The sequence below is a fragment of the Anopheles stephensi genome, chromosome 3 (genome assembly GCF_013141755.1).
Source record: "Anopheles stephensi strain Indian chromosome 3, UCI_ANSTEP_V1.0, whole genome shotgun sequence".
NCBI classification, from domain to species: Eukaryota; Metazoa; Arthropoda; class Insecta; order Diptera; family Culicidae; genus Anopheles; species Anopheles stephensi.
Genome location: NC_050203.1, coordinates 42,892,892 through 42,915,603, shown reverse-complemented (window position 1 = coordinate 42,915,603; position 22,712 = coordinate 42,892,892). Strand labels below are relative to the sequence as shown.

General features: G+C 46.3%; 2 protein-coding genes and 1 long non-coding RNA gene across 6 annotated transcripts in view; 2 read left to right on the top strand and 1 right to left on the bottom strand.

The window, feature by feature from the left end:
- Positions 1–22,712, top strand: part of LOC118509900 — a 47,361-nt gene that overhangs the window by 1,561 nt on the left and 23,088 nt on the right. For all 4 annotated transcript variants that reach the window (XM_036051155.1, XM_036051157.1, XM_036051159.1 and 1 more), the window contains exons 2-5: positions 15,487–17,267; positions 17,430–17,688; positions 20,162–20,216; positions 20,306–21,283. In XM_036051155.1, the coding sequence (XP_035907048.1) occupies positions 15,506–17,267; positions 17,430–17,688; positions 20,162–20,216; positions 20,306–21,283 (3,054 nt within the window). In that variant the 5' untranslated portion in view covers positions 15,487–15,505. The remainder of the gene's footprint in view (positions 1–15,486; positions 17,268–17,429; positions 17,689–20,161; positions 20,217–20,305; positions 21,284–22,712) is intronic.
- On the bottom strand, positions 110–10,742 carry LOC118509906. Its single transcript, XR_004905948.1, has 3 exons — positions 8,099–10,742; positions 2,759–2,980; positions 110–2,657 (listed from the first exon to the last, which is right to left on the bottom strand). It is a non-coding gene; the product is annotated as an uncharacterized LOC118509906 (long non-coding RNA).
- On the top strand, positions 10,736–13,666 carry LOC118509905 (ornithine decarboxylase 1-like). Its single transcript, XM_036051165.1, has 2 exons — positions 10,736–11,285; positions 11,360–13,666. Exons 1-2 carry the CDS (start codon positions 10,831–10,833, stop codon positions 12,237–12,239), a joined length of 1,335 nt encoding a protein of 444 aa, XP_035907058.1. The 5' UTR covers positions 10,736–10,830; the 3' UTR covers positions 12,240–13,666.

Below are 22,712 nucleotides of genomic sequence, written 5' to 3'. Positions count from 1 at the left end.
CACACCGTTGATAAGGCTTTTTAAGTTCAATTACATGTCGATGTGCTGAGTTTGTACATGGTATTTGTGCTTCCGTAGAATGGTTTCGCGTGGTAAGCATGAAGATGGTTCTTCCTGTTTTATAAATTACTTATCAAATTATTTATAAAACTTAGAGTCTCATAGATCATTTGCCAGTTTTGCAAACATTCAAGATATATAAAATCATATCCCGAACGGCAGGGAAATAAGCAGCAATAAATAATCGTAAAACCGTATCGCTCCCTTCATATGTATGCTCCAAAAGTAGATTATAAAAAACATTAGATTTGAGCCTACAACTAGTGAGGTATTCGGCCCGGACCGGTGAATGGTTAGCTTAGCGAAAGTTTAGGGCTTCCTTTCCTTGAAAAAATTTTATCCTGCTGTGTCTGTTGCCATCCAAGCCTAAAATCTATACAAATTGAATTTACCAAATGACCATCATGTAGGAATTGTTAGGCATTATTCTAATGCTTCCTGCCAACGCTGGCACCACCATGCTCGGCCTAACGATGTGCTATAAATTTACAGATTAAACTCGTTAACGTAGGATTTGAGAACGTGCCAGCGAATAAATCGCACGGGGGTTGACGGACGGACGGTAAGGAACACCAGGCATTGTGTGAGTGCAATTGGGGCAAACTGTTTCCATTGTATTTGCACGTCGAATTGTTCTGAGTATTTCATCAATTGAATTGTGTGGTAACATTCGCGAATGCAATTCTTGAAATCTGTTTCCGTTGCGCTCGGGCGTAGGTTCGGCAAAGGGTTCCGCAAAACCCACTATCGACCGATCGCAATTCGCAAAGCAACGCGAACACAGCGAAGCGATTGATAGTTTGTATGCTAATGAAAAGCTATTTGTAGCATTTGTTTCCTTTCGCATTTAGGGAGGAGAAGGGTACTTGTTGCTCTTAAATACCTGTTAAAATAGGCGAAAGGGAGACCTTAACCAAATCTGTACGGTCTAGCATCGAATTGATAATTCAATGATAATTAATGAACTTGTCTATCCGCTTGGTATTGAATGCTTCATGGGCGAGCTTTTAGTTTGCTTGTGTTTCTAAACCTGTTGATGCACAACAAAAAAACCGTTAAACAACCATGCTCACAAAGCGAAGGCATATTCCGGTTCGGTGTGCAGGAATAGGATACGCTTCAACACTTCTTCCGTTGTAGGGTGTCATTAGTTGTGATCTTTTTTCGATTCAAGTCTCTGCGAACAACAGGATTGTTGTCTTACCTTACGGATTTAGTCTCACCAACTGTGTTCATTCACTGCTGGGACGGCAGTGCTGGCCGGACCGAAATCTTGACGCCGACAGAATTCAGCTGTGTCCAGCTCAAACCTAGGAGGATTAAGCGCGGTGGACTATCTATTGCTCCGTTGCTTTGTTCCTCGCAGGGACCCATCGAGATTTGATGGGTGAAACCGTTCCTGTTTGCTTCTGGGAGGGTACCGTATGTATGTACAGTAGACAAGCACAATTGTGCGCAGTCATAGGCCATCGCAAGCATTGGCACATTGGTCTCAAATAAATGTGGCCGGAATTTCGGAAAAGACAATCAGTGTGTCGGGTGTTCCTTTACATGACGCAGTTGGTGCTGCTGATGTCAACGAGGGTTCATTATACTACGTTGCGCCTCAGTGTTCCTATGCGTCCCGCAGAAAGGCAGGACTCGTTGAACGTTGATGACAAGTCAAAGGCACCAATCCATGTCAAAAACTGATCATGTATCCATCCCTTTTAACATATTTTCGAACACAGTATGAATGTCGAAGTGTTTGGCTTCATCCAAAGAGGAGGGTGTAACCCTTTGCCTGTGTGTTAGGTGCCGATGAAACGATCTCTCAGTTACCCACACACTTCGAGTTGATCATGGTTGCAAAAGTAAGGTAAAAAAAAAACACAAATTCTCTTTCCCAGACGGTGCATTCAAAACCACCGAAATACAAATAATATTCGCCAGTGCGAGGAGCGCATAAATATTGGCACACTTCCGTACGGGTTCAGCATGAACCAGCTTTTCGATGCGTTAGGGTGACCAGCAGGGGCGTGTATGAAACACGCAATGACTAAGGGACCCTACCTTCGATGATACACAATCTGCAACACCCTGATTGATGTGTAAACGGAACAAGAGTAGCATTAAAGAGTTAATCATTGTGATTTGCAGTCAGTTTTGGCTTATGGAATAAATATGGGTGTGTGGCAGCAACGGGAGGTTTGGAACATGATGGTGGAACTACCATGAGAGATTACCCAGGTACGTTTGAACACTGCATGCATATTGGTACTATTAGAGGCGTTTCAATCAGCTCATAATTTAGACGACAGGGCAGTCCATTTTTATGTGGTTAATTTTAAAACCAGCTTTGAGTTACGCGACACAAACGAATGTTAAGCGTAATTGGTTTAACATTGGTACGATTAGCTGTTGGCACGGCGAAATGAGTATAGAATGCGTTTTAAATATTTATTTCATTTGCAGACTTGCTAGCTCAAGTCGAGCCCGACGCGTACACGGACGGCAAAACTCCGTGTACTCCTTCAGCCGTTCACTTCTTCCAGTCAAGCGATGCGATGTTGGCGCGCTGCCCGCGTTTACTTGCCCCTGGGGTTGTGCGTCGTATGCTGATGAGAGATTAAATTAAATTAAAATTAAAATATTTAAATAAACACAACCCTCCCGGGCCGATATCACTCGGTGTCATCTTGGGAGACCTCAAGCTTACCCGGCACGATCTCCTTTCTCGCCGAAGGATATAGGAAGGCTTAAAGATTTTAACCTGGCTCTAGCTGGCCTGGACCAGCTGGATGCTGCTGCTGCTGCTGCCGGCATTCGGTGATGGTAAGTTTTACATCCCAAGCCGTACGGACGGAATGGCGTGTAGCAACATTCGATTCAGGTTGTACCCCGATTCTCGAGGGGTGAAGTACATCTTCACGGACCGATCCTGGGATAACAGCGCAGTTTGTCACAATATGTTTGGGAATGTGGAAAAAATGAAGAAAATTTATGAGCTCTTTCCTTTCCTTCAAAGCTGCCGTGCGTATGCTTAAAAACCCTCGGACCCTTATCTCGGCTTATCCGGCCTGCGCAAATGAAGGTGCGCGTGGCAAACCGTACTTCGGGAGGCTGGAAGCTTTTGTTTCAGTTTAAACGCTCTACCGGAATGAAGGCGAGCCAGCGCTGATCAAACCCCATTAGAGCGGCAAACTTGGGAAAGATTAAATTAAAAAAGCTCCGCTCTATATGATCTCGGGTACGACACTTTTCGATACGTGCAATAACGTGTTAGATGTGCTTATGGTTTGCCTATGTCGAAAGGAGCGAAGCAATCCTCTTAGAAGTTGATCCATTCTGATCAGTTTTGCTTGCTCTAGATGCACAGAGCATACCTTTTGGTGATTAACAGCAGAATTTTCGGCCGGTATTTACTTCGAGTACGGCCGTCCCCTTTCTGGACGCTTGCGGGCAAGACATCCGCTCAATGGATGCTAGGAGCAATGTAACGGGCCTAGAGCCCTTTCCGGAATCCCCTATTTAAAGGGTAAGCGTAGCCTGTAAACAGAAAAAAACTAGCCTTCGAAACATACCATACAGTCGGATGCTTCGACCGCTGGACGATGTGTTTCAGAACAGTAGACCAAAAAAAACCACACACACACACACATACACACACCCAGCCAGATGGTTCCTTTCTCCGAGTGTCATTAACATTTCCTTGTGCAGGAAGGCATGGGCCAACTAAACAAATACTTATCCGGAATTCAATAACCAGGGGCCAAGAAAGTTTACGGCAACCCGCGTGTCACAATAGGTTGGTGAAAGCAGTAGCAGCAGCACTTGAACGAATCCTGCACGCGTAGTTTTCCGCGGGTCATCGCACAGGACTTGTTCGTACATGCCGCGGTTCGCTGTTAAAGCGTGCACTATTATTTGAAGAAGTTACATTAGCTTAGGAAGGAAAGAGGTCTTTCTCGCGGGGTTGAAGGTTAAGTGAAGTAGGGCCAGGACGACACTGGAGAGGCGTGGAATTGAATGAGAAACGATAGTGCCCTAGACAAACCGCTAACCAACAATGAGTGTCGCGGGACAAAGACAGTGTGAGGTCCGCTATTACGCATTAAGAGGATTAGCGGTAGCGTTAGATTCCACGGTGTCCGCAAAGTGTGTATTGCACCGGCCGGCCGTGTAGTCATAGACAATCATGTCAGCGCGCACGCCCATCGGAAGGGGTTGCGGAAGGACGGAAGTGCCCATTGGCAAGGTGCAATGAAGAATAAAATGGTTCATTCTGAAAAGGATGTGCCAAGAGATGTAAAAGCTGAATGAACAGGCCATAATAGAGAAAACATTAGAGGAAAGTGCGAGGACCACCGTGGCAGGTAAATAATTGATTTGCATTTCGACTAATGGACGAGATGTTAATTCGTAGAGGTAGTCAGAATTATAAATATCATCTAATAAAGAAGGTTTCAGCTGCATTCTCCTTTAAATGTCTAATGTGTCCGACTTATTTGCAAGAGTCGGAAGCATCTTCAAGCTAGTGCTGTTGCTAAAACTAAGACCAAGTGCTAACCTAAGTCCTTCTTCCTATTATGCTTAAGAAAACAATAACTAATAACGATCGGTACTCTGTGTAAGTACATATGACCGTGAGCATGTAAATGGTAAATGAACTAGATAGAAAGCATTAGGTGACGCTTATACTCTAGGGCGCAGACATATACTTTTGTGGGTCTGTGTCGTCGTCTTCGTCCTACTTTAGGCAAGTAATTGCATGATGGTGCATTACAAGGCAGTAATGGAACAGTTCGTTTGATTGGCAGGAGCAAAAAAAAGTTACTCTCGCTCTCGTGGGAAATATGAGCGACTGCAAAGCGACCGCCTCAAAGATAAAGGATGTAATATGGGTTACTCGCTTGAGGGATAAATAGAAATCAAGCCCAACGTGTAGATATCGCTAAAGGACGAGGAGGGCAATGTAAAAAGGTCCAGCAATCTTCGTACCAAAGCACCAGGAACACTCTCTACCACGGGTCGACCGGCCCGGGACATGTATCCGACTTTTCGGTGCCAGTGTTAGAGCGGTGAAAGATTTTCGAGCAGCCAGTCATCCTGTGTAGATATTATGCGAAAACATACATGGAAATGGAAAGGGATGAGACATATGGGAAGGCGACAGCAACCATAAGGGGCCAGTACTGGAAGGGTAACCGTGCGGATAGAGTCTTGGTTGAACGCAAGCAATGTCACTTTCATCAAATGTTTCTCGATCACCGTGCCACACTCATGATACGATTCTGCATTATTGTGCCCATGCCAGGGTGTAGGGTTACATGTCAAACAAACGTCATCGATAGAATAAGTTGGCGCCATGCAATCTCCAGGCTGTTTCGGTCTTCCGGTGTGCGCTTAACGGGTGATCCTGAGAGTGATGTCATCTGTTAGTGACTCTCCACATCTGTTATTGGAGTGGAGCGATCGTGCATAGGAATAGTGCTATTTTTAATAGTTACGACAGGCGTAGTGCAGTGAAATGAACGTCATTTTACTTCATTTACATTTTCGGTATTGATATTACCGTTGATCGGTGGCAAAAGTTAGGCCAGCTCGCAAGCGTAACACACGCGAGGAACAGTAAACGGCATAAGAAAGGTTGGGAAGTTTAAAGAAATGAAATTGGAATTGGAATGAACTTACTTCCAATCATTGAATTGAGCTCAGCCACGACTTTTCTTGCTTGATGTCTACGTAAGGCACACTACATGTATTTTACTTACAAAGAGAGGACCTTAAGCAATAAACTAGAAAGTCAGAAACCATAAAACTCTTTTCTCATGGGTCCAATCGCTGTTCGGATTGAACCTATCATTAGATACAGTATTGCACAGAAAAATCCATGTCTTATGATACGCTCCCAGCGGATAAGAGAGTTCTTTTTTCGGTTAGTAGCATCTTGCCCGAACAAAAAAAAAGGTAATTGTATATACAAAAAAATAGAGTAATGGTAATTTATAATCTGGCTGCATCTTAACGTGTGAGTTACATGATTGAATCTGTTTTTTTTTTGGGTTTTTTTTGTTTGTTGCTCCATGATGGGACACACTGGCAGGGTATGTTGATTTTTTTGTTTTGCTGACGGAGAAAGTTTTTTTTTTCTATCATATTTTACTACAGTCAGAATCATCCGACATTAAGCTGTGCGAGCCTTCGAGGTTGTAAAAAAGAAATCACTATGGGCACACTTGGGGGAAAACAAAAAACAAAACCGTACAATCCTTCTGGGTGAATGTTCGTGGTATGTCAACGGTCCTCGAAACAGCGAGTGAGAAGATGTACAGTGATGTCACTACGTGTATGACATGAGTGAAGAAGCATAGTTTCGGAAGATGATAATTGAGAAAAAAAAAGTTAAGTAAGTCACAACATCTACGGAGGGCCACACTGTACCTGAGGCTGAAAAAAATCAAACCCTTTCTGGGTATGATTGTTTTTTGTCTCCCAACGATCGTTCTTTCTACCTATAATCGTTTTGATGAACCTGAAGGGAACTCCTGGGGCGACTGCTGGTTGCTGGTAGAACACAGCGGGAGGTTATTAGGTGCATTAGCATTCGGCAACAATTACAATAACATAAATATTCCTTTTCCTTCCTGATCCGATATAATCAGCCTTCATCCTCTACTAGTGCCGTACTAGGCGAAACAGATATGCCAACAAACTGCAGGATCGTCGATGCGTCACTATGGCGGTTGCTTTTAGCTTTGATAAGTAATTAACTTTACTTTGAACTTCCAGATCTTAGCTGAAATTCTTTCCATTCAACTGTGTATTTGGCACATTCGTTTTCCATTGCAAATTTGATGTACAATTCAGCTATGTTGCCGCTAACCGGAGCATAAGCTGAGTGTGCCCAAAAGAAATAGCAATCTAGAACGAACGCCAGACGTTCGTTCGTTCGTGAGCGAGATTTAAATGGTCGAATAATAATATTTTAATGAGATTCGTAATTCAAATAAGTACCAGGGTCGATAGTTTCGCATTCATCTAACCCACGGCAATTGCTAATTTACGGGCAAGATATAGCCGGTTAGACCGGTAAGATTGTTGAGTCTTGAGACAGTAAACCGGTTACAACTGGCCTACGGACGCGTTGCAAAAAACATATGCACGGACAAAAGGATAATGTTCGCCAATTTGCAATTGGCGCGAACTCTGTGATGCGGTACCTAGCGCCGTGTGTGATCTAGCGGAGATATACCTTTGCTGCAACACTAATGCAGATATGGATATGCAAATGCAGGAAATGGTGAAAAGTAACGTAACTCGTTTTGTTTGGAACATGGATGGAACATGGAACCGGATAGCACTGACCTTTACGCGATTCCGGTTAGATGTCGCGAATCTTTCAAAGACGACCAGGTTCGTCTTGGATAGGAGCAAAAAAAAAAAAAAGGCTGGGAAAATACAAGAATTCGCGCTGGCTGCAAGCTTACAACAGGAGATAAGGACAGATTGTATCCGTTTTGCGACCGAGAAATCCGATGCAGCACACATCGGTGAGAAGACGACGGTGAAGAATGTGCATCGAGTTTTAGAAATATGACCAAGGCTGCCCTTTCCAGGTCCGTTAGAACCGGGCCGGAATTAACTTCCTGATTGTTCAACTGTGCCAATAATTTCTTTGCCAATTTGGACCGTTTACCACACTCGTTTTCGCACAGACACAAGGTCGACACGGCTGCCGTCTTACCCTCGCCAAGATGCAATTTCCACACGGGAATGGATGCATGCATGGCGTTACAGTTTAAAATTTATTTATTTTTCCAGTGCACCGTGCACTCTCTCTTTCTCTCTCTCTCTCTGTATTCTCTGAACGCCAAATTAGAGCTCATTCACCGAAGGGCCACCAAGAAGCCAGCAGCGGTCGGCATGTGTATGTATTCTGGCGGACTAATAGATTAATCGGGCCCTCCCTGTTCGGTGAAAGCACGGGCGTGAAACAAGATTCGTGTATAATCTGTGGGAAAAGGAGATCACTTCCTTGGTTCGGCGCTGCACTTACCTGCCTTATGCGCTGTTCCGTTTTCTACGCATGGTTGGGCTTCATTGTGTGATCATTTTGGCAGACTTGCACTTTTTTTTCTTTATTTCGCTGGCCTCGGTAAGACTGTGCCCTTTTTTTCTTGGACCTTCTTGGCCGCCGCATAGCACATCGGGTATTGTGTGAGCATCACGCAACAGAACCGGATATTTGAAAGGTCGCTTTTCATTCATCAGCGTGTGCAATTTTGCTTTTCTGCCGCAATTTTTGCAGCTGGTAGTACGCTGTCTTCTCCGGTCTTGTAAGGGCATGTTTTGGCGGTATATAGTAAGGTAGCCAAGATATCGCGCTCTCGCTTCTCGTTTGTATGGGGATAGCTGTAGAGCTGCAGAAACTCCCTGGAATTGAGCTTTAAAAATTAGTTTAAGAAGTAGAAACAGATCATGGCTGGGAAAGTTGTAACAAGGACCTACATAGCATTTGTAATCACAGTTACCATCCCACCATCGAAATTGATAGTTATAATTTCCTAGCGTTTCAACCTCATTTTTACAAAACAAATGGTGTTTGAGAAATATATTCCTGATAACAGTCTGTCTGTAAATTTCTCCTTGATCCTCCTTCTTTGTTAGAGTTGTGCATGATCATATGTTCAGTACAAGAATCTCGCCAAACCTATGAAAAGCATTGGTAAAAGGTGTTCGACTACTTGCCTTCCTCAAGGTGCAAACACACATCGAGTCCTCCTCTGTCTTACACATCGTTGCTGAATACGGTTCGTTACAGGGGATTGGCGAACGTCTGGCCGACCGAGTTCCGCCGGATGTCTTCTATCCCAAAAAGGGATGAAATTGGATCAAAATCACCAGACAAACAAACGCAATTTACCTTTCATTGTATTTTCTTTCACTTTTACTCATTCATCATCCATCGTCTGCGTTCTGCCTCTCCTCGGGCCGCCTTAGCCTGCTAGTGACGTTTCGTGTGTGTGTGTGTGTGTACGTTCCTCCTCCGGGCAAGTTGCGTTAGTTTGTTTTCCTTCTTCTCAGCACAGCTGTGAAATTTCTCGGTTTATATACGTTCTTACATTCGGGGGGGTATGTATAAGACGGTCGGGTCGGTGTACATGTATAAAGCAAAGGTGTTCTGGTCTTCTGTATTACATATTTCTGTTGAGATATTATAATTATCAAAAGAAAACAGGAGAATAACTGTCTTTCTAAAAATGATGTTTTGTCAAGTGTGGAAATCAATGGATAATGCCTGGTCATTATCGTTACACTTCGATCGTGTTGTGCTGTAATTTATTCCTAACTACATCCCAAATTTATTCTAAATATCTTCAATAGCTGAAGTAGCACAAGTAAAAACGATGCATTCAAAGATTACCTGACACTCTGCAACTCGGTGGCCCCGACTGTTGTTGTAATAATGGAGCGCAAAAAAAGGAAAAATTCAAGGTTAAGGGATAGGGACAGACTACAGACCAACCATGAGCCTCCAAACACACATTGCAAAATAGAACAAAACGCAAAGAAATCACACACCGATGCCGGAGAAGAAGTCCTGACAAAGGCGTCCCTCTTGACTTCAACAGTCGAGATTTTCGCGCGCAACCGACCACACTGGCTGCTGGTAGGTTGGCAAAAAAGTGCACACACACACAGAACATCTATCTTCCTTGTGCTTGGCAAGCTGATGAATTACCTCCTCAAGACGCATGGGGAATATGGATGAGGTGGAGAATTACCGTAGTTAAAAGTCCTGCCAGCGACACGATTCCTTTGCAATGATCTGAGTGCTCCAAGAGCTACGTGTGAGCAAAATCCCGCTTCGTGGCAGTTGCCGTCCTCGCCCAGTCTTTACGCATACGCACCATTGCACGAAGAAATGGGACCAGAGCTTTAGAAAATCTTTTTTTTCATTCCATCGCCCGTGGCGTTTGTGCAAGTTGCGAATGGATTAGACCGTGTGTGTGTGTGTGTTTGTGGTACGGTGGTGTTGGTTAAATCCTATTCCTGCGGCTATTTTGCATTTGGATGGATTGACGGGAGGGGGGAAATGTACGCATATTGCAGCGCCTGATTCGCGGCAAAGTTGGGAGGTCTACGAATCTGCGCGCTCTGCCGGTGGATTGTGTTTATTCAAATCTTGCGGCTCCTAGCCCTTGCCGTTCCTCACTCGTCTTGTTGTGCCAAGGGTACGCAGCGCAACGCGCCTTGCGGGGTTTGAACAAGCTGTGCAGCATCTCGGAGAACGCTGGCGAGAAAACGGAACTCCCGTCGCTACTCTGAAACGCAATCGCGTACTGAGGTTTCAGTTCCGGTGCCGGAATCCGGTTGCGCCAATAATTGCTCAATCGGTCGGGGTTTTGGTTTCGGAGCAGTCCGGCGCAAAGCGATTAAATGCCTTGCGGCTGCGGGTGCCATGCCCGGGTATGGCGGAAAGCGTAAATCACGATTTTAGCATCTGCTGCGACATTCACAATCGGAGCTCCGACTGATTGTCTGCGTGCAAAACCTTTGGGTAAACAATCATCCGTCCGTCCGTTGGTGTTGGTAGCATTTGAATGACATACAACGGTCATCGGTGTGTAAAAGTTATCAGGCTTATCAACAGTAAACGAGATTGAATTGTCATGCTGGAATGTTCGCATGCTGGCTTTATAACTCGCGTTGTAAAGCTGTATCCGTGGTCAGTGTGCCGAAATCGTTGCAATCATTTCAGAACCACTCGAACCAAACGGCAGGAAGATGAGCAACGCTACTGCTGAAACCGTTTACGAGCACTTGATGGCCGGTGCACGACAGATCGACGACGAGACAAGTCTGCATGATATAATCGATCGGGTGGTAGAGAGTGGTCCCCACGACGAGCCGATCCACGTGCTCGAGGTGGACAGTGTAGTACAGCGATACACGGAATGGGTGCGTCACATGCCACGCGTAAAGCAGTATTACGCGATCAAAAGTAACGATGCGGACGCGATCGTGGAGACGGTTGTGCTTCTCGGTGGTGGGTTTGACTGTGCATCCCAGAGTGAGTTGGAACGAGTGCTTGGGCTGGGTGTTCCGCCGGAGCGCATTATTTATGCACAGCCGTCGAAAAGTGTTGCATCGCTGAAACTCGCACGCCAACGGTGCATTCGAACCGTGTTCGACAATGAATTTGAATTGGACAAAATTGCTAAACACTATCCGGAAGCTGAGTAAGTACGGTGGACGCGGAACGGTTGGCCACTACTGTGCTGAAATAAATGCAATGGTTCGTCTTCCTTTTTAGGCTACTGCTAAGATTCCGTTACGATTCGGCCAACAGTAAAATCAATCTGGGAACAAAGTTTGGCTGTGACGCTAACGAAGAAGCGCATCAGCTGCTGGATCGTGCTCGCGATCTTGGGATGAAGGTGGTTGGCTGGTGCTTTAACGTCGGGTCGATGAGTTACGATGCGGAGGTGTTTTACGGTGCGATTCGCACAGGGCGCAGTATAAGCGATTATGCCGCATCGATAGGATTTCAATTCCGTGTACTTGACATTGGGGGAGGGTTCGTTGGCGATAAGGATGATAACATTGGTCGGTACGCCGATCACATTAACCGAGCGCTGGAAGAGTTCTATCCCGACTGCAGTTCGCTGGAGGTGTTTGCTGAACCGGGCCGGTACTTGTGTGCTGGAGCAGTAACGAACGTGGCCGTAGTGCAGGGTAAACGGTACTTCCGCTCGGGGAACACCATCACCGGCGTTGGGTATTACTTGAACGATGGTATCTATGGCACGTTCTACAGCACGAAATATCGAGGCCTCGAATCCAAGGCAGTGGTATGGAAATCACCCAAAGACTGTGGCCCCGAGCGGGATACGAAACTGTTTGGGCCGACGTGTGATGGGAATGATTGGTTTATGGCTGGAATACGTTTGCCCGAGCTTGCTATTGGCGATACGCTAGTGTTTGAAACGGAGGGCGCATACAGCAGTGTCAATTCTTGTCGCTTTAATGGATTCAAATTGCCGAAGGTGATTCCGTACGTGCGGGGCGGTATTGTGGAATTGCTGCGGAAAATAAAATCACTCAAAGGTGATGCTCAGCTCATAGAACAGGCTCTGTTGAGCAACGAACTGATCAAGGTAATGAGTGGCAATCGGACGCCCCTTGTGTTTTAGAACAAACTAAAAAAAAAAAAACAGTGTGATCTATCGTAGCTGCATTACAGATCACTTTTCAAAATACAAACAGCATCAAGCGTAGAACAGAAACTCTTACCTCTACCTATTGAGCGCTTTACCGTCGCAATTTTTGTATGTTTATGTTCCACTTCCTGAAGTTGACCTTTTTTGTGCGGCTGCAATTGAGCTGCCGTTGCTGTTTACCGATCGCTGGCGCTTGATAATGTCAAAAATTAACGTAATATACTTTATTATTTAAATTTATACGCCCCGACACATCGGTTCGAGAGGCATCTGGTGGTGGTAGTCCTGGCAGTCCGCTAACGCCGGAAAAGGGAAGCGAAACGCGAAGTACGCACCATACAGCAAATACTTTTACACCCAACGCCTGGCTGTAGGGTTTGAAAGGGAAATAATTGTTTCGGTTTTATACGGCTGATCTTGGCTTCTAATGGTAAGAAGGGCTTGCGGTAAGTCCTCGGTAACCGATAGGTCACAGTGTAATGGTGCCCCGGGCGAACGCACCATATGGGCAGTTGCCCTTGCGATGCGTTACTTCCTTACGATGCCATTCGATGGGATCACGGTACGGTCACGTATGATTCGCGATAAGATCTGTTCGCTGTGCTCGGTCGGTATGCATGGACCATCCAGGGGTGAGTTTTTTGCTGTTGTCGCTCTTTGAATATGGTTCTATGTTGACGGCATCGTTATACACGAGAGAGAGAGAGGGAAAGAGAGCAGATGATTTTTACCAGAACATGACGGAAGGTAAAAGGATGGTACGTTTTTTGTGTTTTTGTTGAGAACGAAAAGATCACTTGTTGGAAACGAATGCAACTTCTAATACAAATTTAATGATTATGAAAATATGGTTATACAAACACGCTGTTTATGGTGAATTAAACAGAATCATATGTAAATGCATTACTGATTACTGATGCATTGTCAAGAGAAAACGTTTTTCATGGTTTCATGGTTTAAACGACAGCACGCCCGATGAGGAACATCTGCCGCAAAGCAACCTACACGTATCGATGTTTTTTTTTATTTGTTCTAGTTTTTGTTTTGTTTAGTTTTCATCTACCTACGATGGCTTGGAAACAGTAGACAGGCGCAACATAAAAGGGTGTAGATGTCCCTTTACTATTTGTTTTGATGGTTTCGAGCGATCGATTATGCTTGCTACAATTAGATGCCTCAGAATTGTGGACAAATCAGCAATATCCGGTCGTACTGCACTGTCGATGCATTGTGACAGAATTAAAATCTCATTAATGCTCCATAATGGCCTATTAGTTGCGATAAGTAGCTGTGCAGTAGGCACAACCCGCACTATGGTTGTGGGTAGGATGCTTCATTACGTTACCGATCGTTCTGTAGATAATGTTGGTTGTACGGAAAACTTTAAACTGAACAAAAAACCAAAACCAAAAAACACATACAACAAAATTTGATAATTGAACAAAAGTGGAACATTTTATATGGCACGTAATGGTAGGCGCCATCTTAGAAAGGATGATCATCTCTAACTTTAAACAGCTAAGAATAAACTTTTATAGTTACCGTATACGACAAAAAAAAAGCAACGAAAGAAAAGGAATTTTTCAACAGGATCATATGGTCAAGGGAAAACCAAAAACAACGCCCAAATGTTGTTAAAAAATATCCAGCATGAAATACTGCATGGCAACAATAAACACTTGCTTCCTCCCTTTGCAATATGCTGCACTTGCCGTCAGCCGTTTCCCCGATCAAGTGGATGACTTTTACGATCTGTCAATAAATAATCAATTACGCGCCGGCGTTTCGTGTCCCATTTCCTATCTCAATTCCTCCATTTATCGGCATCGGCTGATGTGGATAAGTCCTAGGGCTGGTTTCCAACACTAGGTGAGCCGCTTGCCCGCTCTTATCGGGATCGGGAAGGCTCACAATGTTGTCGGTGTACGTTGTTGTGAACGATCGAGCGAAATCCACGTCGCAGGTGTTGATAGTTACAGTTCACCAGGAGACGCTACACAGTCCATGCAACGAGAAAGCCGAAAAGAAAGGGCACTGCACTTTACTTCGTCTATGCTTCGTTCGAAGCTTCGTCCTGGAAAAGGAAACGATCGTTCGCTTGGTTTCCGCTTCGTCAGGATGTTCGCATGGCTTGATTCGCTCTAGCCCCGCTCGATGACGGACAGCATAGCAGCGCAAGCAAATAGGAGGCAAAGGAAGTAAACGTAAAAAAAAACACACACCTCGACGAACAGCCAAACGCGACGAATATTGCCACCGAGCACCTGCTGTCAGTTCCGAGGAAATAAAGCGTGATGGAGCGGACAGAAGTGAATTACTTTCCAAGTGGTCCTTAACACATAGTTTATATGCTTGAATCCACATGTTACTTTTATGCATATGCAGAATCCTAGAAGGGTTATTACACGATTGTTGTACCATGCCAAATATTGACTGTCGTTAGCGTCAACACAATTTGCAACACCAGCAAGGACGCGGCATTTCTGCAAAGGGAATAAGTTGTTTTCTCCTTACTGCTGAGGGCAAATAGGTTAACCCGCATCGCGTTTATTGTTACCGCGCAGCAAGTGATGGCTTCATGCTGGTAGCATCCGCGTGCTAAAGGCTGTAGTCAAGGACCGTAGCGTCTCAAAATGTATCGTACGTATCCGCATACTGTAGCAATGTATATTTGCTACTTGAAGCGATTTGGAGTATTGGTGCTTCAAAACTCTAACTCCGATTCTAACAGTCGTGTAAAATGCAAGGCTGTAAGAAGCCAATACGTGTCTTCGTAGCATGACGATGACCCTTTCGCAAGTGGTTGGTAGAGTTGTACATATCCGGTTGATGGTTCACACCGGAAGGACGAATATTAAGCTCAAATGGTCAAACCCGCAGCAACGCAGGACAAAACGAAAATCAAGCGACGATTTTTTACACGTCCGTTGTTTTTTCGTTATCAAGATGTTATTCACAACTCTCTAATGCTACGATGCACTGCGCTGCTTGCTATAATTGGTCAGATGCGCCATGTACGATCCTAGGGGTGCGTTGCAATGTGTCTGTGTGTTTGTGTGTGTGTGTAAAACTATGGGAAGCGCGTACTATGGGTGACGGATACTTTCCCATGGACGTGACAGGTTGACTTCCGTGCGCCCGATTGCTCGCTTGCTTGCTTGAGTCCTACACGAAAGTATTACCGGTTATTAATTGCTTTCTTATGTGTTTCTATTCACAGGTTTTTATTGCAGACCAGAATGTTAAAGTGGACGGTTACAAAGCGCGCGGAAGCCAGCGCAAAAAATGTGCTTCCCCAGAGCAAAGCGTTGCTACAGCAGCGACATCATGCGAGACGTTCGCTAGGAGTGCTAGACGAGCGTTTGGCCGCCGTCACTACGGAAGGCAGCGTGAGCGGTGGACCGAGGAATAAGAAAGTGCGTCGATCACTCGGCGGGTCGGCACACGAAATTTGTGCCAACTATGACAAAGAAAATCAGTGCATCACTTCGACGCCACATCCGGCCATTGGACGCACCGTGGGATCACCGTACTCCATGGCATTGCGGGATGTTAGCAACATTACTCCGAACACAACGCCCTGCCGCCCATCGAACACCACGCCACAGAGTCGCAAACGAACGTTGGCCGCTTCGCCAGTGTCGCCCGGTGGACTCAAGCGAAAAGAGCACGTGGAGAGTGTGCGTGAAACGTACGCCACCACGCTGCCCACGTTCGACATCGAGTATTCGCCGTGTGGCGTGAAGGATGTGCCGTTTCTGGCACTGCGCGGCCTGGGGCTGACCGAATTCGACAATCCCGGTCGATACTTTCCGGCAGACGAACAGGGACCGTCCGCGAAGCGAATGAAAACCTTTATCAAACCATTGGTCCTTGCCAACGACCTTCCCCTGCCACCGAAGGAGGACAAGTTGAATCCATGTTTGACTCCGCTATCGTCGCGGTTGTCCGAACTACGCTTTAATAAGCTCAATTTCAAGCGACCGCTTTCGGTGGGCAAAACGATTACCAGTTTGTCACAGCCAGCGCCGCCTCCTCTACCTCCAACGTCGACGGAAAACATGGAGGATTCCGAACTGTCCCTCAACTCCTCCGAAATGGGCGATCTAACGCTAGACAAGATGATTGACGCGATACTGGAGAGCGCCAAGAAGGACAGCAGATGGGCAACGCCCCGCCCGAAACGATCGTTAAGCGTCAAGTCAAAGCAATCGAAAGGATCATCACCCACCTACACACCCGCTGACGATCCGGCGGCTGATTTGTATCTCGAGCCACGGTGTCCTCCCCGGATGTTACGGCAGGACGGAGAAACGACGATCATACTCGAAGAAACTGCTAGCCACATCAACGAGCGGGAGGTGAAAACTCCGGACACCAAGCAGGAACAGCACCGTGCGGTTTCTGTAACCGCAGCAAAGGTAGACTTCTTTCGCCAATCGCTTATCAAATCGGTGGCGGCCAGTCCGCTAGAGGCGGCGTGTCACCTGCGGCGCCAGAAGGCGGTTCGAAGAAAGCACAAGCTCGAAACTGGTGGCAATAGTGCGAAAGTGGGTTCGCAGCAGAACGAAGCCACACTCGACGACTGTCCGACGGCAAGTCCCGAAACGCCGCACATGCTCTGCAATCAATCGAAACTCAGCCAGATGAATGCGATGCAAACTCCGATACGCGACACCGAGCTGATAAGGTACGAACCAGAGCATCCGCATTCCCATCAGATCCGGTCAGCAAACGCAACGCCCGACATACGCTCCATCGATCTGCAGGGCACTTCAACTCCGACCGGAGGATCGATCGAGAAGAGTCGCAAGTGTTTAACCTTTTCCCCTACACCGAGCGAGGATTCGATCGAAAAGCGGCGCTCGGTAGCTTCGTCCTCGAATTCGCGATGCTTCAGGACGAGCACGTTGACCGGCTCTGCGATGGGGACGGGTGCGCTGCGAGGCACACTGGAGCTTAGCATCCAGCTCGAGCAGGACCGACGTCTGCACGTACACGGTGAGTGGTGTATGGTATGGCATCGTTGACGCCGATTTGGTTTTGATAGCTTTCCCCTTTGCGGCTGCCCAGTGTGTCCACGTGTAGGCCACACATACACACACACACACACGATAATGGCTGTAGCTATAACATTTCGCCATGGCTTGGTTTCTTCCACAGTTATCCGTTGTAAGGACCTGCAACGCAACACTTCCACCAGCAGTACGGCCGGTAGCAATGCTATCAATGCGTACGTCAAGGTGGCTCTGATCAGTCCAGGAGGCTCTCAAACTTCTCAAACGGATTTAGGCTTTCAACGGACCACTGTGCACCGGAACTCGAGCAATCCGTGCTACGATCAGCGCTTTCAGTTCGAAACTCACCCAAACGACGAGCGCCGTGTACAGCTAGCCGTGTGGCATCGCGACCGGGAATACAAGTAAGTGTACCCTAGTGGTAGTAGAACTGTAGAGCGTAGATCCTGATGGGCTAGACGCCAACAAACGAATGCTGGAACCGTTCGCCACGAACAGAAGGCACCGGTCCGCACATCGGGCCAACCGTTGGTCTCTCACACGCCACCGTTCTCTCTGCTCTCGCGTGGCTGCACTTTTGCGCATGTGTCCTCTTGCAGTATTCGGCATTCGGATGCGTGGTCCTAGTTTTCGGGTGCTTTGCAATCGCTGTCGCTGTTGCTTATGGGGTAGGCAGGTACGATTTGGATACAGTTCAAATTCAGCTCCCGGGGACAGTCCAGGCCGTTTCAGTGTCGCTCCCTGCCCAATCAGTCCGCCTGTGGGAAGCTATTCAGTGCAGTGTGCTTTTTAAAAGGTTTCTATTGCCCCTCTGGCAATGGTCCGTGTCCCGCGACCAGTCATTTTAACCAGCCATTCAGTTAAAATCAGTGCAATACTTTAACCGACCAGGTGAGAAAATTTGTGTCGCGAAATGGAAATGCCGCGCTTCTAGCTCTCCCCCGAGGGCCATCAGTCAGGACATTGCGTTGCGAATGTAGTTGTTGTGCCTTGGCCCGCTTGTTTTGGTGGTATGTGTGCGCGTGAAGCATAAAGTAAGCCTAGCAGAAATGCTGGTTTAACGCAAAAAATACCCCCGTGTGCTTTATCGTCCATGTGCAAAATCTTGGCACTTCGGATGTTGAAACTGTGGCTGGAGGACATGCTCGGGCGAAGCTTAAGTGTTTTGAAACGGCATCGAAATAATGAGGGGCAAAACAACAAGCCAGCCATGGCGCTGCAGCAACAGTGTAACAAATCAATGAAATACTGCGACACGAGTGTGCCCAAGTGTCGTCTGAGCAACCATAATGCTGATCGGCGCCTCATCCTGTCTGTATCTGTCCTGTACTGCCTGAGTGCTGCCTGAGTGCTACCAGCTACAGCATTTGCAGAAATTTTCGGCTTTCGTGTATGAGGCTAAAATAAATAAAAGTGTGTGCTACATTTAAAGCCACGACCACGATAATAGTACCTCAATTATACTGAATTACAAAGGCGCTTGCGCTTTTCGGTCCCGCGTGTTGGACTGTGGAAAAGTGTGCGTGTGTAAGTGGAAGTATGTGGCTACTTCAGCGAACATCAAAACCCAGTTTTATGTAATCGTCAGAGGAAAGGTAGATCAAGCCTGTGAATGAATGTGGCCCTACAGTGTATTGGCGAGCTAATGAAACGGTTCCGTACGAACCAGCACGGTATATGTCAGACACAAAACCAATCGAAACATATGAAACAGTTCGCAAAGCGCAAAGAAAGGAAATTCGTTCGGAAGTGGCCCTGATTGCAGAACAACAAAATTTTGCAAGTGTAGCCCTCAAAAGCTCAAGAGAAACCCAACAATACTGGTACCTGCAGTGCGCTTCTAATTACCGGCTCATTCGTTGATTAGAAGGCATCTGGTAGATTATAAATAAAATGTTGAGAAACGTGAGCTAGACAAGGATTGTCAAATAAATCTGTGACAGTCCGTGGATAAGGAGGAGGCCCTGCTCTACTCTATCAGTTTCGGAGGTTTCAAGGAGCGATACCGAAAAGAACTATCTCTATTACTTACATAATACAGGTCGCGCTGTTGAATTCTCTGCTTCCTTTTCTGTGTGCAGACAATTTGGTCTGATTAGATTTATCAAACACTATGTAAGGATTAGCCGTGACCCAAAACTGTTTAGATGTGTGTGTGTGTGTGTGTGTGTGTTTCGCGGCTTGAAATGGACGTCGAAAGCATCCAAAGCCAACAAAATGTGATGATCTTTCGGCACGTCAGCTGCCTATCGGCACAGTTGTTGCCGGTGAGTCGAATAGAATTTTGCAAAGCTTCTACACAGTTCGTGCCTCGTGCTGGCGCTCCCGCCATCCATACGTGCCCATCGAGACTGATCTGAACCGGTGCCAATTGGATGAAAGCATCGACGAAACCAGCATGCAAACGTAGCGCTTTCAATGGCTGCTCTAATTTCGATTCCCCACACTCTCTGGTCCGAATTCCGAACCTGAGCTTGTCATCGGTTCGGCTGGCAGAGAGTTTAAAAATCGTTATAATGAAGTTTAGGCTGAACTTGAAGCGTGCCGGAAGCAAGAGGAGAACAATGAATATTTCAATTTTACAATGACCTATTTACCTATTTGAAGAAACATTGCGTGGGTACGAGGGTTTAATATTTAGGTTTGATAGTGTTTCTACATTTGGTTTGGATATTTTTTCTCCAATTTAATAACAAATGCAACGCAGTAGTACCGGTAACAACAACTCAGTAAATACAGCACTTGTGTAATATTGCTTGCGAATGCTAAGCATCAAGAATAAGATTTGCCATAAAACAAGATATGCTAAGGCGCATTCACAAAACACGTGATGAAATATTAAAATTAATTATTTGCCTTTCTGTTTCCCTGTTTCAGACGTAGCGAATTTCTAGGATGTATGTCATTCCCAATAAAACATGTTAATATACAGGTAAGAAATCTTGTCCCATAGTTACCTTCCAGTGGCAAGCCATTTGCATCCAGACTCTAACCCCATTTTACATTTTTCATTCATCGCAGGGCATTAATGGAACGTACCGTCTGCAGCCGCAATCCTGTCTGACGAATCCTACTACACCGATACAAGAAACAATGTGTGAAAATTCGCAGTCGAGCATGGAAGAACTAATGAACGCCGAAGACAGCGGTAGCGCAAAGGCGACCAGCACAGTTACCTCCACCACTGCGTCCCTGGCCGCTGGAACTAACGTGGGCACCACCGGCCACGCTCCCGCTGAACCAATTAGCCTCAGCAAGAAGGCAATTCACCAGCGAGACGCAGATGAGAATCTGTTTCTACGCTTTCTGGAGCTCGACCCGTCCCCGGACGCATCGGTAGCGACTAGCGGGCCCGGAACCGTAGGTCAAACGACTCCTGCCACGCCGCGCCGTAGCTCGGTCAGTGCCCCCAAACCAATAACGGGCCCAACTTCCGCCGGCCGCACACCGTTCACCATCACAAAGCGCTTGGCGCGCACTGGTGATCGGGGGTTCGGCTTTTCTATCGTATGGACTCATCCTCCCCGGGTGGAAAAGGTGGAATCGGGTCTGTCGGCGGATCGGGCGGGAATTTTGCCCGGCGATTATGTGGTGTTCGTCGACAAGCACAACGTGGTGACGATGCCAGAGCAGGACGTGCTCAACCTGATCCGGACCCAGGGCAACACGCTGCTGTTGGAGATTTTCCGGCGTCCTCAGTCGACGCAGGGGAGCCTGCAGATTCAGAGCCGTACGAATGGTTTGCGCAATATGGTATCTGGACTGGCGCCCGCATTGAACCTGGCCGGAATCGGAAACAGCACGGGGAACATCAACAACGCAGCCTCACTCAACGTGTCGGCCGGCGGTGCTCTGGCACAGCCAGAGGAAGCGGAGCAGTTCGCAAGGACGTCGCCATCTCCATACGGTGTGGCACGATCATCCACAGCGTGTTCGAATATTTCGATTGAAACGGCTAAACGAAAGCTCCATCTGCCGCAGGTCACTTTTAGCAAAGAGGTAGGTAAAGGCGTTCTCGTGTGAAGGAGAGCTTTTCGTCTTATACGGCAGCGCTAACCAGCTGACAATTATTTGCTGATGTTCCCACTGTAAAACAGCCGGTACCATCAACAAATCATTAGATAGACACGTTACTACAATCACTGCCAAGAGTTGATGAATAAGCTGTTAAATTGACCGACCATTTCGACGCTACTCACACGCATCATTGATACTTACGGCTTTACTTTTTAAGATTAGAATAGGAGTAATGTGAATCATGCACATCACATTATACGTCATGAGACAATGTTGGAAAGTTACGCTTTATAAGTTAAGGGCACAGTTCCAGTGAGCAAGGCTTCTGGGGCTTCTGGACCTGTGCGATTGGCCGCTCGCAGGTGCCCACTTGGAAACGCAAGAGCTAGATAAAGCTGTAGAGCCAAGCCTGTTTTATTGGGCCTGCAATACCAATGGCGATTGTTATGCACTTTAGGTGTACAGTTGTAATTTATGTGGCCGTCGTTTGCCGATAGCTTGTAATCATGCCTTTCTTCTTTAGTTCATGTGTACTCTCCCTTGCCCGGCATTTGTTGTCGTTCATTACGAACATTCACGGCAGGGTGTCTGCCATCGGTTTCGAGTTGACTGATTTTTGTGGAAAATTGCAATACTTAGGTAACGCGCGCTTGTTTGCTTGGCTTGCTCATGTCGTGCAACGCGTGCGACGAAAGAGTCAAACCGCCGGACGACATTGGGCTCGTGATCCGCAAAGCGAATAGCGTACAAGTGCATCAGTTTGGTTGTGCGTTGGTGTAAACACCGACCGGGCTTGAGAGAATGGAAAAAAATAATCAAAATTATCATATAATTAGCCTTTTGTTTATTACGGGTATCGTTTGTTAAATGAAAATTTCCTTTAGACTTTAGACCACGAAACCGATGGGAGGCCCAACGGCCAGGCACAGTAGTATAGATGCAAGCGTTCGGATCATAGTTAAGAACTTTTAAAAGTAAATTTGTTTTTCTTTTTCAATTTCCACAAGTTGGTTTGTTCACAAACGATATGTTAAGCTGGTTGGCTTGAATGTGTCAGGGGAAGAGACGGTTTTTTTCACTGCAACACTTAGATACGCACATTCAACACCGATAACCTCGATTGTGTGACCTGTTCGAACTGGAATGGTCAGCAATCAATTAGTGTCATTTAACCATAGGAACATGGTACAAGCGGTAGGGTATCAACGGTTGAAATAGAAATTAAGTTTATTTCAATGGCTTAATATTTCCGAGCACCGAAAGTGCTCGGTGACGCTGGACAGCGATTTCTGTTTGGATGGTTTGATCGCGAAATCGATCATCGATCGATCGAAATTAACTTCAGGTTGGCCAACATTTTGCAACACACACACACAAACACAAATACAGTTTGATAACAATGCTTACGTTT